A 23,060-nucleotide genomic window follows, 5' to 3' on the forward strand; every position below is an offset into this window, starting at 1 on the left:
AATGAAACAAAATTATTAATAAATTCAAAATATATATAGCTTATAAAAATTTCCATGTTTTGCTAATTATAACATGAGCTATCCTATATGGTCTTCAATATATTTAAAAATTAAAATTATTATATAATACCAAATTTATAAGAATATATATTTTTTAAAGGAAATTAATACCTTTTTTTTATTGTTGTATAATAATTCCTGAAAATTATTATTCTTAGTTAAGCTTAACTTATATCTTTATTTGTAAATGACATATTTTAAAAGTCAAAAATTATTATTTTCTTTTTTTAATTATACATATGTATTTAGGATAAATGAAATAAATAAAAAAAAAAAAACAGCAAATGTTGTATAAAATGTGTTAACATTGAATTAATCTCGATTTAGTTATGTGCATATTTAACTCTGTCATCCATGAAAATACATATGATTTTTGTTAATAATTTATTTTATTTTTTGCTCTTAAATAATTTTTATACAGCAAAATTAAACCAGCAATTAGTTGATTAAAAATATAAAGAATACAATTATTATTTGATTTTATTGACAATACATTTTATTACAAAATATTATTGATCTCCTACATCTATTATTACTAAAATTAAAAATTATGTTAATACATCTTACAATTTCTTACCAATATTCTAAATTATATACTAAAACAGTTTTATAGGCCCATGTGTACTTTTTACAGAAAGGAATATAATTATTTAAAATATTATAATATTTAATACAAACAAAAAACATATATGTGTTAGAGATCATGTCAATATTTTTTTAGCAAGGTGGTAAATTTTTTAATTCACACTTATTCATATATACATCCTAATTGTTCCATTTAAATTCACATTATTACAAAAAAGTATAATACAGAAGTTTCAAAATCTAAGTAATGCATTTTTAAATGTATTTATCGTATATTTACTAAAAATACATTAGACCTAATATTTAGGAACAATTTTAAATGAAAGAATTGGAAACCTATAAAATTTACTAGATAAAGTATGTATGTTATTTTTACACAATTAATTCTTCAATTCAAAATCTAACTTAATATTTTAATTTAGATACAATGCACTTTATAACTTAAATAAAAGCACAATAACACCTTCAAAAGCTTATATGTATGATATAAATATTCCATTGCGCTTACATTATTAGCGACAGGATTTTATATATAAAACATAATCTTAGTTAATATAAAATATTTATATTTTTTCATAAAACTAAAAAAGAAATATTAAGATAAATTCATGAATATTACAAAAATTGAAAGTAAAACAAAGGCATAAATGCTCATCTAAATAAAATGATATTATGCAGAAAAATGTGTTTATCATTAAAATATATATATATATATTTTAATGATTAATTGAGTTTAGTTATAAATGTATTATCCATATTTTCTATGTATTTATCATTTAGTACATGAAAAAAATGATTAATGTTTTTATAAGATGTAATATTACGTAAATATTGGATGAAAATTATATTCGCATAATATTGCTAAAAAAATATAATCATAATATCAATATATTATCAAAAAAATTTAATTATAGGCATTTAAGTAATGTTTACAAAACTGATTTATAATCAACAATTATGTGAGGTAACATATAAAGTGATAAATGGTATTTAATTTGTCAATTTAATTATAAAACTTTATAACTTCTAAAATTGATAGTGTTTCACTAATTAATTATTCTTAAATGCAGCTTGATATTAATATATATTTATAATCTTATAACTAAACTATTCAATAAGTCTACTAAAAATAATCTTATATCAAATAAGTTATTAAGAATATATTTTTCACAATTTTTTATTTTACAGTTATAATTTACTAATTTTAATCTAAATAAAAATGTACATGAATAAAAAATAAAACATATAAATATATTAATATTAAATAAAGAAGAGCATATCTTATTTGATTTAAAAATAATATATGGTAAACGGTTATTAAAAAATCAACAATTAAATACAATAATAAAAAAAACAAAAAGTCCAAAAAAAAATACGACTGTTAAAAATATAAAATTCCTTACTTTTTGATTGAAATACTAATTCTAACATTTTATATATTACATTAAATAAGCATATATTTTTATAGCAAAAATATACATAAACCATTCACAGATATCATTTTTACACATATAGAATATAATTTTACTGATAGTATTCGCTAACAACAATAACACATTTTTAGTTGCAAGACATATATTTATGTGTATATATATGTATATATCATACATTAGAGTAATAAAAAAATATATTATAATTATAATTTTAACATGTAAACATGTTAAATTGTGTATATATTAAACATATATTTTAACACTATTGTGTATTATAATATACAAGTATATAATATAGGATAAACCATAAAATTTATAAGTATAAAACGAATAATTTTCTTTTTTTAATATTATAATTTCATTACTTTTAAAGCAGATCTTTATCAAGTCCATAGAAAAAAATTTCTGAATGATGTTCATTATTTATAGTTAAGCCTTAATTTCACTTATTCTTACCTCTTTTCCATATTTGTAGTATATTACCAGTATAAAAATAAGCATTGCAATACTTATTAAAATAAATAATATCATTGGAACTAAACCTACACATTTTAAAATAATAGATATAGAAATAAGAAGAGTTTTTGAATTAACTTAATTAGCAGTTCCACTATAGGATCTTAATGATGTTAGCACAAGAGCTGTTAAAAAAACCATTACTTGTAGAACAAATATTAAAGCTATACTAATATATGATGAACACTTTTTCATTGTAGTATCAATACATTTTCTGTATTTATAAATATCACTAATTATTTTATGTAGTTTTTTCTCAAAGAAATATTCTATATCTGTAAAAGGTTTACATATAGTAGATGTTTCATTCTATCATAACTTTTTGGACTCATCCCTTGAATTAGCCTTATTCGTAGATTCACATTATCCATCTTATTCTGATTCTCCATTATAGTCTTTATTATATGAATCATTACGTCTACTTACAGATAACATATATCTTAATCTTACATTTTTTGTTTCCTTCTGATCTTCTGAAAATAATATATCAGTTCTTGAATCAAATCAATTGTTTTCGCAGTTTTTATTTTCAAAAGATTTATTAAGGTTGTTCTACAAAAAAAAAAATATATTATTTTTTATATATAATATGATATATTTATTCAAGAATACAAAAAGTGTTCATTTGAATAAATACATATATATATATAATATGAAATTTCAAAAATTATGAAGCGAATTTTCTTCGAAGTTATTATACAGCATTGATGAAATAAGAATATAATCAAGCGAAAAGGATTAATGTAAGAGTTTTAATTTAGTTAAATATTTTATTTTTCATACCATATTGGAATTATTTAATATTATAATATAATTAAGTAAATAAAAAACTAAATGAATATTGGAAATGCATTCATAAAACAGTACTATTACAGGTATTATTAATTTTTTCACTTAAAAAAGCAATAAATTTCGAATACAAAATATATATATATAATATATTAAAGAAAATATAGTTTTAATAATATATTATTAAATTGTCTAGTAATTTTTTATTTATAAAAAAAGAAAAATTTATTAAAATAATTTTTCTTAGATCTTATTTTGTTTTGTAAATGCTCTCTCGATATATATATTAATTATCAAACAAAGCAATTAAAAATTTTTCTCATTAATAGTTTACAAAAATAAAATAAAACTGGTTCCTTAGTGTACAAAGATTTTATTTGATATTTAAATTAAAAAATATAATACGTCACCTGAATAGGTACTTTAACATAGGTTAGTAATAAGGCTATTAATTTTTCCCCATTCCTTATCAAAAAACATAATTTTGTGTGCTTATTATACTTTTTAAATATTACTTTATAATTAAAAGGCATAAGCTCGCTCGTATAATGAATATAATATCACTGACAAAATGGAATTAAACATAAATTTTTTTTTATTTCACAAAATATAAGTTACTATATTAAATATATCTAAAATATGTAATATATTTATGCATTATTATATTAATTGCTGCAGTGAGGGATTAAATTCATCCAAATCAATTTTATATATTAAAAATCTAATTCCAAAATAATTGTTTAATAATTTTGTATCAAAATGAATATAAATAAAACATTGTAATTTTAATATAATTTTTTAAAATTCATTTTGTTTGTTATTACCAAATAGAAAAATTCTAAATTTATGAAGTTCAGTAAATACTTTTTTTCTTTCTTTTCTAAAAATAAAATATTTTTGTAAGTTCAATAATAATACTAAAGTAAACAAAAAAGAAATAAAAATGTAAAAGTAAATCTATAAGAATAGCATTTTTCGCATTTACCATAATTTCTAAAAAAAATAAAATATAACATTAAAAAGAATTATTTACAAAATAAAATAATATATATAAGAAATACAAAATTTTAACATATAAAATTTTATAAAACGAAACATGTGAAGTTCTTTTATGTGTAATTATTTTCTTTTAAAATATCACAGAGGGCAGAAGTACATACTTATAAATAAATACTTCTTTAATTTATGTATTTAACTATCCCTTTTATGCAATCAAAGCGCGTGGAATAAGTTTTATTTTTTATAAAATGCATCATTTGAAGTAGTAATATATATATCTTAATATTTTTATATATTACACTTTGATGTACTTAATGATTGAAGATAATTATGAAAATACTATATATTTAATATATTATTTTAAAAATATAATAATAAATTGATAGCAATTTTTCTAGGAATATTACTTTTAGTAAAAATAATTAATTAAAAAAAAAAAAGCATTCTAGATATATGATATAGTTATATATATATTTAATAATTACTGTTATTTATTTATTCTGTTTTTTTTGTAACTTTTGAGAATTATTTTTTTTACAAAAATTTATGCCTACTTTAATTTATTTATTTATTGTTACACATTTAATTAATTTTTTGATTAAGATATTTTACTAAGTATTCTATTCATTTTTTAATATAATGCATTTCTAATAAACTAATATTATATTATGTATTTGCTATTCATATGCATATTTCAAACTTAATTGTTTTTGTATTTTATTATAAAACAATTTACTACTGTTGAATTGTTCTTCTCAGAATATGGATTAATGGTTTCATTCTTTCGTATATGTAATTCTATATTCTTATACAAACTATAATATATTTTAATATTTAATATTTTATGTATTTTCCTTTAATATTTCATAATTAAATTTAATAATACATTATTTAGATATTACTTATACATCTTTTTAACGTATATTTATATTTTATTATATATTATATAATTTTAAGAAACCATATATATATATATATATATATATATATATATATATATATATAATATAACGTTACATACGCAATACATTGTTTTTAATCTTTGTTACTTAAAATGAATTACTTGCATTTTTAGCGTGCCATTTATGTTTTATATAAAAAAAAATATTAGTAATTTATATATAATTAAATTCATTATTTTACTTAGTTGCATAATAATTAGAATAAACTTTTTTATCAATATGTATTCTAAAATTTTATATTTATATGATATCCTATAAACTTTTTATAATGACATATTTTTTTTATCTTTGTATAAGAATATTTTTCAATATAAATATATTAAGAATATATTGTACGTATGCAATTTATTTATAAAAGTATACATAATGAAATTTACCTACTCTGTATTTATCATTTTTCTTATTTAACTTTTTATTATGAGCTAGTGATGCCTTTTATTGCACACTTGTTATATGCAATGTAATACACGCTTATAATTTACTCCTAAAATTAAACTTGATATTTTATATTGAAGAATTTACAATATATATAATCATTTATATTATTGTTTATTATTCATTAGCCTATAGGTATATAATAACTATTTTTCAGCATGTACATTTTTAATAACCTGATAATAATTAATTACATCGTAATGTTCCAATGAATCATTTTTTCGTATTATTTCTTTCATTACTTTATATTATTATATTACTACATATAAGAACTATTTTAATCGGATAAATTCAATAAATGGTAATCTTTTTTTCCTTGGAAAGATTTTATTTTGTATTCTAATATAAATTAGAGATTTAACAATTATGGAAATAACATATTTAACTTTCTCTATTTCTGTACATAAAATCCCCTAAATATGTTAATAATATTATTTATAGAAATTATATATCAGTTGGATATGTTTTTTATACAAAATTACGACATTATATGCAATACTATTATTTTGAACAATTATACTTAAATAATCTATTACCTAGGAGTTCATCCTTTTTTTATTTTGTAAAATTCATATATTCCTTTTTAGCACATCATATATGTAAGCTTTTTCTTTCTTTAATATACAGATATTCTATATTATTTCTCATTGTTCTATAAAAGAATAAGATTTTGTTAAATTATCTTGTGTTAAAAAATTCACATCTTTAAAAGTATCCTTTTTAGTTTCCATTGATATACCTGTATAAAAATATTTATCTAATTTTATCAACTCTTTCAATAATAACATTTATATATTAATACTTTATATCAATATATTTTTTATTGTTACCTTGTAATATTTTCCTATATTCATGAATACTTTTTAATATCTAATTGCACATTATATAATTCAGCTCATTTTTTTTTAATGAAAAATGATATTTCATGTATTGGTTCAACTAATTTTATGTATTTTTATTTTTTTATTAAATATTTCATAAAGGATGATAACGCATATGTTGTCCATTTGTGTGATAACTCTCATTTAAATTTTTTTGTATATATTCTTCAACTTCGTAATACTGAATTATTTTTTTTTTCAATAAGTGAGTTCTTAACCAAGATTTGAAGGGTGTAAACTAATTAGAATTTAAAAGTGTATAATATTTTATTATAATAATTATGAATATATAATGAAATAAATTATCACTATAATTATACAGTATTTTATTTTTATTTTCAATTTGTATTTACTTTATAAAATATGAAAAAAATGCAAAATATTCCCAAAAGTGGAAAAATAACTCCCACGATAATATTTGTAATTGGAACAGAGGGTTTATGGTCTTCAAAAGTTAATACAGAATCGTGCCCACGTTCTGATTTTCCACTAAATACAGATCTTTCTTTGTCACCTTGACTTAAGCTACCTAATGTTTGGGTCATTCCTTCTCTACTGGATTCCCCAAATTCTTCTTGTTCATCAGCTTCAGATTCTATGTTTCTTACTTTACATGATAAGGGTAATGCTTCATTTATAAACACCTCTTTAATATATTCATACACTTTACAATATTCTTCGTGAATTCTATCGCTAGTGTTACAATTATTTTTTATATTAATATATATTTCATAATTTTTATCAATATAATCTTTCAGATTCTTATTGCATATATAATTTTTACCATAAAGGTGATCCTTGATTGTCTTATAATTTGTAGCATAATCATACAAACTTTTCATTTTATAAAAAACTTCCTTCGAATATTTAAAATCAAATATAGTACATTTTTGAATTTTATCAAGATTAATATTTTCATTTAACTTATTAATAATTTTGTTAATATCGCTAACATTTGTATTGTTAGTACGTAAATTAAATAAACGATCATACACCCAAAACTTTACAACTTTGCAAGAATCATCATCGAATTGACCAACAAATGAAAATTTATCAAAATTCTCGATAACTCCAGTAAAATTCTCACAAAAATCGAAAACATTCTTATATTCGCTTAAATCATCAGCTAATTTATTGCATTTTCTATCGGAGTCATAGGACTTTTTCTTATTTAAATTATTATAATTAAGTGTAGAAGGAAGAGGAACTCCTACGTCATACTGAGAATTGATAAAAAAAATTAAAAATATATATATATATTTATAATAAATAAATCCTTAATTTGAATAAAATGTTTGTTTCTGTTTCGAAAAACTGTACTATAATAAAATAAAGAGATATATAAAAATATATTTTAAAAAATGTATACTGTATCCGCCATTATTAAGGTTTATCCCAGTTAATAAACTATATGCAATGAGGACAATGATAATATTTAAGGACATATAAGTGTTTATGTTTAAAAAATTATAATACAAGTTATACGTACCCTTGTTTTATTTTTTTTCTTATAAATTATAGAATGTTTTTTGGATGAACATATTTCTCAATTTTAAAATATATAAAAATTATAAAAATACGATTACGAGCCCATGTTATGCTAAATTTTAGTAATAAAAAAAAAAAAATAATAGTAATAGAAAAAAATTAATAATAAATACAAGATTTTAAAAAATAGTGAAAAAGAATTTTGTAAAAATTTCATTTATATATATATTTTTTAATTCTTGCTACATTTTACTTTTTTAATGTAAGTGTTCTTTTTTATATACAAATTCAAAATACACGATCCCTTTCTAAATATATATATTTGTGTATATATTCATCCTTTTAATTATATATTATATATAAATAATCCAATTCTTTAACATTATAAAAATGTTTTTCATATTAAATAGGAAAATGTTCCTTACATGGGAATGTGTTTTCACTATATTAATTATGGTAATACATAAATTACAATGCAAAAACGCTAACGAATATAAAATTAAATTATAATTTCTCATAAAATAACGTAATTTACTTAAATAATTATCCTACATACACAATGCAATAAAGTTATTAAAATTATTTTCATAATAACAACTATGAAAAATAGTAACATTAATCTTCCCTGTATAGTTAAAGGTAATTCTAACGAAATATACCTACGAAATTCATAATATTTTTTTAATAACTTTTTATTTCATCCATTTATTTTATTCATTGATTATTAGTATTAGATTACTAACATTATATAACTTTTCAATTGTACATATGACTATATTAATAAATATGTTATTAAATAAATTGGTATTTAATTGTATATTTTTTTACTAATCTCAAATATGTTAAAAAATAATAGAACTATAATAGAAGTTATAATAACTAATATTGATTCATAAACCCCTATATAAAGAATGTAATAAATATATCTCTTATTTAAACATTTTATGCACTTTTTTTTTCTATATAGGCTTTAAAACGATGAACAATATGAACTTTCGATAAGAAATATAAATAAAGGTTATTTTTCATTTTTAGTGTATTTTTAAATAAGTTCTATATAATAATTAAAACATAAACAAAATTTGAATTAAATATGGTAAATAGTATTCTATTACTATTATATATTTTAAATGCTAATAGGTATTTTTCATATTTTAATATGTATCATTAACAATAAACATTTTTCAATGTCCTTTAATAATGCAAGGAGACCATTCATTAAATACATGAAATTTAATAATAATTACCTTATATTAAAAAATTAATATTTATTTTATTATTTATATTTTTTAAATATATCATTTTTTATTGATATATCTTTTTTTTTTACCATAGATACAAACTTACTTTTTTAAAATTCTCTCAATGAGATATACTTAACAATCATAGAATTGCACGAAATATTGATGATTCAGTTTGTTTATATACGTATATATTTATTCTATCATTCATTTGTAAAATAATTCATTATATTATATGTATCAGTAATTTCTTGCACTAATTAATACTCCCCTCATTTTAATTGTTTAATATTCGAGCACTTTTTTAGAAAAATATTTTATGAATTAATATATTATTTTATCATAACAGCAATTTATTTTTAAATGAATTTTAAATAATATACTTTTCCTTTAATATTATATAATATTACCATTAATAACTTAAATATGAATATATTTTGTGAAAATTAAAATAATATATATGAATAACTCATATTAGCACAAAAATAATATATCACACGATAAATGTTGTCACCTGTAATGATGATTATTATATATATATATATATATATATATATATATATATATGGGATTATAAAAAAAAAAAAGAAGAACTATTATATAGTAATTTACTAACATATTTTAATTTTATTATTACAGTTATATTAAATAAATTTTTTTTTTATTTTTAAAATAATGTTTATAAATTTTTCCATATATAATAAAGAATAACGATTCCTTTCTTATGTTCATATAATTCAAAAAAAACTCAAGTTTTTAATATATTAAATAAAAAAATTGCCCCTTAAATTAAAATAACACGGATTTCACATATATTATATCCGTATTCAGTATAAAAACATAACTAAAATTTAAATAATATTTGTGTATGCCTACATATATTAATAATAAAGTAAAAATCTATTATATATTTCTTATTGTGATTATAATTATTTATAAATTATTACTAATTTTTCACTAAAATCTTAATATGTTGTTACAAAAACAAATTACATATATATATGTATAAGGATTATGTCAATGCATGTAATATGTTCAAATAATTCAAATTTAACATATGTATTAATTTAAAGATTATTTCCTTCTAAAATGAATAATAACGTTATTCAATTTATTATTTATTTTTTCAAAATTGATAAAATACTATAGAAAAAAAAAAAATAAATAAATAATATAATGCAATTTTTATAAGTAAAAATGTATATATATATATATATTATTTCTTTGATAAAGATTTGTTTTTTATCCTATGAAAATATTGAAAGAAAGCTTTTTATAGATAATATAGTTAATAAATTCATAAGAATATGGAATATCATGCATAAATAACATATTTTATTAAAATATTTGAGTTATAATTTTTTTAATTCAATGATCTAATTTACTAAATTTTCTTACCGTTAATTATACGAAGTGCACATTATTTTAAGCATTTCAATTCAAATAACGTATCTTGTGCGAACATGTACTCTTCAACATTTATATTCATATATATATTAACAGCACCAATACATTATCTTATGCTAGGTGCATAAACATTTATTTTATTATGATAATGATTATATTAGTTCTATACATATACACAATATTACCTTTTTGTTTATATAGGCATTTTCCGTATTTAATTCATTAAATAACTAGTATTATACAAATGTGGACATTACAAAAAATATATTATTCTTTTTTTTCGATTTTTATACGTTTTTTTAATCATTCTTATAAGTATTTTTCATTAATAGATTAAATTATAAAATTGATATTTCATTTACTGTATCATAATACAAATATTCTATATATTATTTTTTTAATTTACTGATTTATAATTTATATATCAAATGTTTCCTTATTATATATATTTCTTCTTTATAGTAAGAAATTTGTTACTTTTGGCCTTACGATTATTTTATGCAAGCCAAAACAAATTAATTACTATTTCTCCTTTTAATCCTATTAAAAGTATCATAAGTAATGACATCCCATATTGTGAGAACTAGACTTCTATTTTACATTTTCTCTCTTGATGTATGTATAAATTATATCTTATATAGTTCTGGATTATCCTTATATTTTTTCTTCTACTTACTCGAGAATATACATGGAAAATGGTGTAAAATAATACTCAGTAAAAAATGTATACTTCCGTATTTGCAATATTTATATTATACTAATTTCAATTAAAATTTATAATACAAATTTTTATGCACTATTAATAATTTAAATTGAATTTTTATTAATATTACACAAAATATATAATCATAAAGCAAATTGATATCATAATAATTCTAAATAAGATGAAGATTTCATATATTTCCCTTTGATTGATGCTATTTTTTCATTCTATTTATTAGACATAATACAGTAGTTATATGATTTTTATAATACTCCTCAAAATCGTCATATTCCCAAAATATGTGTTATTATCTATATCATAATAATGTAGGTGAATCATATTTAATTTTACAATATTAATTGTTTTATTATGCTTTTTTCCACTATAAGGCGTACTCTAAATCCTCAAAATGTAATAATATTCCTAATAAAATATTGCTTTAAAACAATTTGAAAATTCATAATTGTTAATATTTTTTATACCGTTTTTGGTTATATATATATCAATGCTATTATTCATATCTATCAAATTTTAGTGTAATGTTAATATATCTTATTTAGATATATTTATCGATGCATCCCGAATTGTATAGATAGTTTTATAAGTATGAATTTCTTCAAATATATTATGAAAATAAGAGCTTTCTTTTATATAATTCAAATAACTCATGTCAAATCTAAAATGATAAAAACAAAAAATAACATCGAATAAAATATAAATATACGTAACTTTAGTTGTTACATATATCTGTAGTTCTTCTTAGTAAATTGTCCTATTTATGAAATGTATTTACAGTGTAATAATGAAAATAAATATAAAAATAATAGTATTAAAATAATAAAATAAAATAAAGTAAAATAAAATATTTATGAACTATATTTTTTTTTCCAAGAATGAAATATTTAAATAATATATATTTTAGTTATTATTATTCAAAATCTGAATAATCTATTGTTTCCCTGTAAATAAAACAACAAATCGCAACAAAATCAAACTTAAGCTGAATAATAAATTTTTATGTGTTTTTAACAATTTATTTAATTTTAAATATATAGAATATAGAAATTAGTGAACCCTGTTAAATATTTAGTATGCTTTAAGGGAATTATTTTATTATATATTTATAATACCACATTTGTTTCTTATAGAAAATAAAATTACATTGACATTACTTTTTATGATTACTATTTTTTTTAACATATTTTTCATAAATCTTATATTATACTATAAATATTAAATTTTTCATATGTAAATATATATATATATAATATAATACATTCACATTAATTCATTAAATAGAAAACAAGATACACTGATCTTTCATTCAAAACAAATGATACATTTTTTTAAATGCATTAACAAATAATAATTTTTGCATGGAACAAGTTGTAGAATAGAAAATAACATTTTTTATATTACATATATATATTAACACACTACTTGAAAAAATTTATATCAATTTCCAATTATGTATTAATTTTAGTTTATAATTATATATTTTTCATAGGTATCTACTAATATACTAAAATATATACATATATATATATATTAGTTTATAGTAGTTAACCATACTCAAAGAATAATTCAAAATACCTTTTGAAAAATATTTAAAAATTATAATTCGCAAAAATAACACAGAACATATGTTATTACAGTTTTATATTTAATTGACCACGTTTATGTAGTATACTCATAAAATTTGTACAATTATTGATATATTTATTAAGTTTGTTACTAAAAATATTACAATTTTTTTTTTCAAATTAAAAAGTTGTTTACAAAATAAAACACATGCTTTATTATTTATTTTATCTTTTCCTGAACTTAATTTTTTGATATTTTTTAACTTTTCTATGGTAGTAAACAACCCCTAATATAAGTATGACACCTAATATTAACAAAGGTAGAAAATAAATTATATAGAGTAGAAAAGGTTTAGTCATAAACGTCCACGTTTTTCTTCCTTGACTTCCTCCTATATTCACTGTTGGCCATAAGAAATCTAAATGGAGTTTTCCCAGAAAAGAACGTAAAGGCGCAGACCACCCAGATCCAAGTGTTTCTTTCAACACGGCTAATATGCAACCTACAAGCCCATATCCACAAGAAAAATCTAATATTAGGTAGGTTAATAATAATATGAACACGAATAAAGGTAAAATAATTCGTACTCTGTATTTTTTAAATGCTACACTTCTGAAAAACTTGTCACTAATAGTTCTGTTGTTTTGAAGAAAATCCATATAATCAAGTTCTTTAAATATTTTTTTTTCCATATGGGAATATATTTTTGTTTCAAACATACACGATTTATTTTTTATATGTTCTTTGTTTAATCCCGAACTCACGTATGAACTTTTATTTGACTGTTCTTTTTTTTCTGTAGTATTTTTTTCATAATTAGATATATCTTTTTTTTCGTTCGATGCATAATTTGGTATAACTTCTTTAAAATATAAAATACTTGAGTCCTCATCCTGTTTATATTTCACTAGTATCCTATATTTTCTTGCATCTAATTTTTTACCTATATTGTAGTTCTCATCCACAGGTTTCTTAATTATACTCTAAAAAAACAAAATAATTATTTGATACTTAAACAATTACTTAATGATAAAAATTGTAATAAGAAAAAATAAAACATAAAAAATGGTAATAATCCAAATATATCCAAATAATATTATCGTACTATATCATTATTAAAATGGAATATCCATGATATAAGCATAAACTCAGAAATTTTAATAAATAAAAGTAACTTAATTTTTTGTTGCATGATATATTTTTTTAACATTGTAATACATTCAGTAAAAACTAAATTAAAATAATATAATATTTATAGATGATAAGGCACACTGAAATTATTTATTTTATTTCTTTTTCATTACTGTACTTTTGTAAAAAATAAATAATATATATACAGTTATAATACGTTTTACAACATCGATCAAGTAATGTAACTTTTAACACATATTATGAGGTTTCTATGTTAATTTTATTTTTAAAAAACCAATTTCATTTAAATAAAATAATTTGTACTGTTACATAAATATTCAAAAAATACAACTTAATGCATTATAGAAGTAAAATAATTTTTTTTATTAACCTTTTTAAAAAAAATAAAAAAATAAAAAAGTAATTTTTTTCAATATTTCTTAATATTTAGCTTAGCTAGAATATAGAATAAATAAATTGCAGAATGTACATAATATAGAAAATATAGATTATAGATAATACTTCTTTCCATATACTATAACAATAAAAACTAATTTCAGCTATATTTTTCTATTAAGGCTAATTTTATAAATATTATATTTTGAAAAAATCTATTTTTTTTAATAAAATATTAATTATTAAAATAATATTATAATAGCAGTGATAAATGAAGAAAACAAATTTTAGTATAACATTGCATTATATATTAATTATAGTTTTCTCATTGTATCATGGTATATAATATATTTAATGATTAGCATTTATATCATACGATCAAATATATAAAACTATGTATATTTTTATGGTAAATATAATATAAAATTTCATCTTTGTATAAGCATCTATGAAAATTACAGTTTTTAATTAACTTTAATTCATATCAATATTTCTATTAAACGTTTTAAAATTTTCCTGCTTAAGTTTTTTTTTAAACTAAATACATTAATATAGAAGAAATATAATAAAAAAAATATATACGAATAAAATAAATAAAGTATACAGAAATTATTCCATTAAAGGTGTTGTTATTAGAATAAAATTACAGCAATTATTTATCTCTCAAATTTTTTGTCAATAAAAATTCATATTTGCTTTACTTATAAATTTATTATATCATAAACATTTATGTAATGGTTATAAAATCATTTTAAATTAACCTTTATGTAAATATAATAATAGAACTACTATGGTACGTATACTCTTATTTATTGTAACAATATAATAATACACAACATTAATAATAAGGTAATTATACCTACAACTAAAACTAAAATTAGCGTAATCAATACTGAATAATGAATAAAAATAAAAAAAAACCTAACTCTATTCATAAATCTCTCTTTAAGAATTATATATTAAAAAAGAAAATTTTTCTTCTTATTATTTTGTAAAAAATCCGCATTATAAACTTTAAAATATTAATAATGTTAAAAAAGAACTATATAAATTATTATAAATATTCAAAATAATATTATCAATATAATTACAAGAAACCATAAAATATAGCAAAAATATATAGTTTATTTATTTAGAAATTTTTAATATATACTATATTTAATTTAATTTTCCAAAAGAGAAACAACAATATAGTTAAAACATTAACAATATAGAGGATGTATTTAACTCTTTAATTAATTGTAAAGATATTATATCTATTTCTTCATAATTATAAATTATATATACATAATAAGGATATATTTTTTATTATATAAATACAAGTTCAATTTTACATAATTCACAAATAAAAATAAAAATATATTGAAAGAGTTTTTACAATAATAACTTCTAATAATGTAAATCACATAAAAAACATTTAATAGAATAAATAAAAATTTTTTACTTAGTAAAAAAAATATATACATACACTTATCAGTATAACAAAATATGTTCATTATTTTTCTTCGAATACAAAAAAAGACATTTATTTCTAATTTAAATCTAAGAGCACATTTTCCCAAATGTGAAAAAATACTCATTTTTGTCAGAAAGAACAGAAAAAACGAAAAGTACCATTTCATATAATTCATACATAAAATTCCAAAACACATGAATAAAATTGTGTGAACTATTATATAATATATATTTATTTTAACGTACAGAAATAATTTTTTTTAAAAATCTATTTAAATACATAAATATATATATTAGGCTATAATAGTTATTTTAAATGATGTATGCTTTAACATTCATATATAAAAATAATAAAACATTCAAATTTAAGAAAAAAAGAGGAGCACCTTTTTTTATTGTTGTGTATGAAAAATATAACTTATATGTGAATGCACTTAAAAAGCACAAGAAATTATAACTACGTTTACTAAGTATATCCTTAAACGTATTATAGATATTACAATAATAATATTAAAGGAAATTTTACAGAAAAAAAAATATTACTTATCATTTATTTATTCATTCATCAACTTAATTTTATTATATTTTTCGTTATTTTTTAAGATATTACGAATTGCTATTATAATTAGAATTGAAAATATAACAATATCTACGAGATACAATAATGCCCAAGTATACGTATCTAAACTTTTTGGAATTTCAATACTCAACTGTAATGCTTCTTTAATTTTTTTTATTGTTCCTTTCCCCAAATCATAAATATCTCCTATAATATGTTCTACTTCCAACATAAGAAAAATAAAAAATAGAGCAACTCCATATCTCTAACTTTTAAATTTTATTTTTTTTAAAGCTATGTAGCAAATTTTTCTTTTTTTTTTCTAGATAATTATCAAAATCTCTTTTTGGTATATATTTTTTTTCAAAATGGAAATGATTTCCATCAAACAATGCATTATTATAATCGATAATATCCTTAATGTATTATGCCTTCTTTAACAGACAACAATTATATTGTTTCTTTTTTTTTTTTTTTCCTAACACTTTTTCATTATTATACACATATTATGTTTCGTCATCTCTGTTATATCCTATATCTTCATTTACTGATACAAGGTTTGAATACTTATTCTTCTTGTATTTTGCTGGTAATCAGCAATTTCGTGCGTCTAATTTTCTATCAAATTTGAAGTAGTCACCCAAATATTTGTTAAACAAGCTCTAAAAATAAAAGTTCATCTTATATTATTAATAGAATTAATAACATAATCGTAAGAAAAATAATATTATTATTATAAATAAAACAAAGAATATATGAGTAAACCATATATACTCCAATAAATTTATCATACCATAGCATTGTGAAAATGGCATACCCAATGAAAAAACATAAACATAGAAAATTTAATAAAAAAAAGTAATTTAATTCCTTTTTTCAAGATATAAAATTTTAAATATTCTCATATATTAAGAAAACAAAAAAATAAAAATATAATATAGCTCTAATAATAAGAAATACTATATTTGATTTTAAAATTATTTTTTATTTCTTCATTAAAACGAAATAAAATATATATAATGTATCTCTCAACAATGAAAAAAAAAAATAACATTAAGTAATGATTTATATAATTTATATATTAGAAATTTTTAAAAAAAGAAAAACAAAAATTCTATAAAATAAAATAATTTAAATACATTCATAAATACTCAAAATATACAATTTATCATTTTACATTAAATATATTATATTTTCATTAAACTTTTTAATAATAAAATAAAAAAAAAAAAAAAAATTGAATTTCTTAATATTTTTATAGTGTTTACAATGGAATATGTAATATATAGAGAAAAAATGTATAATACATAGTTAACATATTTTTCGATATATTGATATATTTATAACTATTTTCAGAGATATTTTCCTGTTAATAATTTTAATTTTATATGAATTATATTTTTGAAAAACTAATTATTGTTGTTAAATGAAGTTAAGTGTAATAACAATATAATAATAGTAATAATAAATAAAAACATATTTGTTTTTTGCAAATTCCTGTTTTATAGTATATACAACACGTGCATTCTTCTACTTTTTATAATATATTTAAATATTCGCATTCATATAATAGAACATAATCTATTAATAAATATAAATTTTATAATTAAATAAAGAACATTCTCTCATTCTTGTAATATATATTTTGAAAGTTATAATATTTGGGAAGAATAATATACATCGCTAATTTTTGCGGAAAATTTTGTAAATTTATCTGTTTTATTATTTTTTAATTAAATATATATTCCTATAAGATATATAATAAAAATTAGAAATAAACAATATACAGAGTTGTTCTATAAATATATTAAAATCTTAATAATCTCAAATTTATAAAGTATATATTTATTTATATAAAAAATAAAAATGCTTATTTCCTTGCTTATCATTTTATGTTTTTGTACAAATTTAAAAATTTGTTATATAAATATTATTATCTTAATCATTATGTAATCAAAATAATAATATAATTAATGTCGAAATCCTCTTTCGTATTGGAACAACATAGTGACCAACAATGTTAAAAATATAATTCATACATTTACACGAAAAACTAAAATTACATTAATAAATATCAACTAATCCCTAGCAATAGCTTAGATAATATATATAAAACTTAAAATATGTTTATGAAATATATATTAAAAAAATTTCCCTTTTTACTTTTAATTAAAAAATGAAAAGTACAAATATGGAATTATTAGTACTAGTCAAAATAAAGCATACGAATTTTTATGTATTTTTAAAGTACCTTTATATCTTTAATTAATATATATAGACAACCATAAAATATTCCATAAATATTAAAATAAATACCTATATATAATGAATATATTGTATAAGATATATATTTATTTTCATTATCTCCAAAGATGATTTAGTTTTTTATATGTATATTCACATATGTAAAATTTTACAATTACATAAAAAAAAAAATTTTTATAGATATTGCCTTTTAATATATATTAATATTTAATAAACTAAATTAATTTTTTAGTAATGTAATAATAAAAAAAAAATACATTGTTTAATTACATCTAAAATCCCTTTTGATATATATTTATTTCATTTTTGCAAAAGAGAATTAACACCAAAATTATGCAAAATAATAAATGTCTTTTATTCTTCAATCAGATGTAAAGGTAGATAATCCATAAGTTACTATGCATTTATAAATAATTTATATTTCATGACGATATTTTTTTATTACATATTAATAACTTCACAATTATATAGTTAAAAAAAAACTAATATTATATTAGGAAGCTTTTCATAATAATTATTCTTTTTAACATATTTCTCATAAATTTATTTTATATAATAAATATTCAGTTTTTACTGTAGTAAAAGACATGTTTCCATTTATATGTATGTACATACATTACAACGGAACAAAATATATTCACTCACATTTATTACGTATAAAAAAAGACATATTAACTTTTAATATTAAAACTAATGATTTATTTTTTGTATTCAACAAATAATTATTTTTTACTGAAACAATATAATATATAAAAAATGTTATTTTTCATAGATCAGTGGTACATGACCACAAGACTTTATTTAAACTATAAGGATTGTCATGTTATATATATAATCTAACACATATATTTTTTTTATGAAAAAATATATAAAAACAAAAATAAATACATTAGTCTTTACTATTTAATTAAAATGAAAATATACTTGAAAATACATTTTTATGAATATTATAGCATTGAATTTCATAGAAAATTCAAAAACAATATTTACTAAAATTATCCATAAAAAAAAACACGTATATGCATGTGTATATATAAAATTTATCCAACTATATATGTTTCTAATAATTATATAACAAAATATATCATTAATATTACTTATTGTTAAAGACTATGTACTGTAAGAAACATACTCCTTAGTGTCTGTTTTATTGTTTCGTGAACTCAATTTTTTTATAGTTTTTTACTTTTTTATGGTAAATACAATTCTTAATATAACTGCATCGCCTAACGTAAGAAAGAATGTACAGTATATTAACGTCCAAAATAAACTTGTTATATATAATTTTAAATCCTCACTACTACTATCAACAACCTTGAAAATCACATAAAAAGTGGACGTTTTCATTAAATTTTAACCCAAAATTCTTCGACAACCGTTACCTTCATAGAATTTCTTCACTATCCTTAATAACCTCCTTACAAGTCCCAACCCACGCGAATAATCTAATATGATTGATACAGTTAACAACAATAATAATGATAAAGGTAAAAAAAATATTAATCCGTATTTTTTACGCAATATTTTTTTGTTAAGCTTATCCCTAACTGTCTTGTTTTTATGAAAATTCTTAAAATCAAGTTCTTTGAATATTTTTTTTTTCTAAATGAGAACATATTTTTTGTTTCAAATATACAAAATTTATCTTTCATATTTTTTTATATCCTTTTGCATTTCTTAGTAATCTTTCATTAGATTGTTTCTTTTTGCTTGCGACAAATTTTTCATAATAAGATATATCAATTTTGTAGTTTACTCCATTTAGTATTTCTTCTTTTAAAAATAAAATAACTGAATCCATATACATCTTATATTTTACCAGTAAACTATAATTTCTTATGCATAATTTTTTACGATTATTGTAGAATTTAACCAAAGATTTAATATGCATAATCTGAAAAAACAAAAAAAAAAATTTTCATTTAATAAAATGAATAAATACATACTAAAAAAAAGTACTAACATAAATAAAACACAAAAAACATAGTAAATATATATATACTTAATTAAATTTATCATACCATATACGTGCACAAATGACATATCTAACTTAAAAGAATAAACGTAGAAATTTTAATAAATAATATTGACTTAATTGTTAGTTCCATGTTATAGAAGTTTGAAACGGTAATATAATAAGAGGATAAAATTAACAATAATTAAATATTTGATAATGATAAAAGACACTATTATTTTTTGTTTAATGTTTCTATTATTTTTTCGTAAAATGAAAATATGTATATACTATAACATTTTTTACAATAGAAACAAGGAAAAATAAAATACAAATGAACTACAGTGTTTTTATCATAATGTTATTTATAAAAAAAATAAATTTAAAATAATATAAATTGAATTTATTAGTAAATATTCTAAATTTATATAAAAATTATTTAATGTGGCAGAGTAATTATATTATTCTTTATTAAATTTTTTAAAAATAAAATAAACAAAATATACATTCCATTTTGTTCTATATCTACATAATGTGCTTTTATGGAATAAAGAAAGTAGAGAATATATATAATACACTGTAATGTTTATTAAGAGAATAACTGCTAATTTTAATGATGTATTCCTATTGATATTTCTAATTTCATTAACATTCCAATTTTGAAAAACAGGTTATTGTTGCTAAAATATATCAAATATTATAAAAATATAATATTTGTAATATTAAACGAAAAAAAAAACTTTTTATGATATATTAATTATAACGAAATAATTAAGTACTAATTAAATATATGAACTTTTTATCTTATATTATATCTTTAAAATTTACAATTTATAACATAATAAATAACCTATGGAAAAATATTTTTCTAAACAGTAAGTAAATTATAATAATTTATTTTTGTATAATAATTGCTGAAAAGTATGATTTTTAATTAATGTTAATTTTTACTATTATTTGAAAATGAAATGATCATAAATTCTTCTATTAAGTATTTTTTTTTTTTAATTATATATAAATTTTTATAAAAAATATTAATATAGAAAAAAAAAAATTTTTCCCTGTCTAGAATGTACTAATATCATAATAATAAAATTTCCTTAATATGTATGTCCTTTCTGCCATGTATAGGCATGTTTTCCTTTTTTGATGTGAATACATTTAATTAAATAATTTAAAAAAATTTATATTAAGTAGAAATAAAACAAAAATTACATGAGTGTAACAAGAATATATGTTACTATTGTTTCATTTATTCCTAAAACGTTATAATAAAAAAATTAATAATTTCCTACGTCTGTAACTAATATAAATTATAATTGCAAACATAAATTTTTAAGATTTTCTACAAAATAATATTAACAGATATACAAACTCTTAAATAAGTATACAAATAATTTAAATAAAATAATATAATTTAATATAATATCATATTTTTAATATGAACTAAGAAAATAAAAATTAGAAAACCTTAAAATTTTTATTAATAAGGCGCCCATTTTTTTTGTGCACGTGTTTCCAGATATATATCTCAAGATATTTATGATCAACTAAACATTTCCTTAAAATGGATTTCTTTTATATTTTCCATGGGATAAGGAATATTATTTCAATTGTATATACTGATAGATTAATAAATCAAATGTTTATATTAATTCAGGTTTCAGATAGAATTCATGGAAGAATACTTTTAAAATATTATCGTTTGATACAATAGAATACGTGTAAATATACTCAATTCTAAAAGAAGTAATATAATCTTATTTTATTAAAAAATTTATAAAAATATATTAATATATGAATAAATGTATATTAACTCATTTAGCACTAATAGAAGTACAATAACCTTTATATGAACTAACCTATATGTATAAAATTGTTTTTATTTTACTTAATATTATATTATTAAATAGAGGTGTATTACAAATTTCCAAAACACATTTAGTTATTAATATAAATCCTATATACTTTTGCGCATAAGTTCTTATTGATGAGGTAAACGAATATATATAGCAAAAACATCAAGTAACACAAATGTATAAATAATTATCCTTATATAATTAGATTACTAGAATAAATGCATTTATAATTAAAAATTATTTACTTTTTATTTAATGGTTAAATGATTTTTATTAATATATGATTTATTTTTATTAAGTTAGTTATTCTTTTAGAGAGAAAAAGTGTAATTGTTCTATAATACTATCTAATATTATA

General features: G+C 18.3%; 2 protein-coding genes and 3 pseudogenes across 2 annotated transcripts, besides 3 other annotated features; all 5 read right to left on the minus strand.

Annotated features, from left to right (window-relative positions):
• Positions 1–2,507: 2,507 nt before the first annotated feature.
• Positions 2,508–3,146, minus strand: PmUG01_11013750 (annotated as a pseudogene).
• Positions 2,508–3,146: a sequence feature (Plasmodium exported protein, unknown function, pseudogene).
• Positions 3,147–6,754: 3,608 nt separating this feature from the next.
• PmUG01_11013800 (PIR protein) lies at positions 6,755–8,105 on the minus strand (the record flags this gene model as incomplete). The annotated part of the gene is made up of 3 exons (XM_029005783.1): positions 6,755–6,898; positions 7,014–7,880; positions 8,085–8,105. 3 exons carry the CDS (start codon positions 8,103–8,105, stop codon positions 6,755–6,757), a joined length of 1,032 nt encoding a protein of 343 aa, XP_028862338.1.
• A 5,202-nt stretch (positions 8,106–13,307) lies between these two features.
• Positions 13,308–14,275, minus strand: PmUG01_11013900 (fam-l protein; the record flags this gene model as incomplete). The annotated part of the gene is made up of 2 exons (XM_029005784.1): positions 13,308–14,066; positions 14,189–14,275. 2 exons carry the CDS (start codon positions 14,273–14,275, stop codon positions 13,308–13,310), a joined length of 846 nt encoding a protein of 281 aa, XP_028862339.1.
• Positions 14,276–16,619: 2,344 nt separating this feature from the next.
• On the minus strand, positions 16,620–17,462 carry PmUG01_11014000 (annotated as a pseudogene).
• Positions 16,620–17,462: a sequence feature (fam-m protein, pseudogene).
• A 2,574-nt stretch (positions 17,463–20,036) lies between these two features.
• PmUG01_11014100 lies at positions 20,037–20,997 on the minus strand (annotated as a pseudogene).
• Positions 20,037–20,997: a sequence feature (fam-l protein, pseudogene).
• Positions 20,998–23,060: the final 2,063 nt, after the last annotated feature.

The sequence above is a fragment of the Plasmodium malariae genome (assembly GCF_900090045.1).
Source record: "Plasmodium malariae genome assembly, chromosome: 11".
Lineage (NCBI taxonomy): Eukaryota > Apicomplexa > Aconoidasida > Haemosporida > Plasmodiidae > Plasmodium > Plasmodium malariae.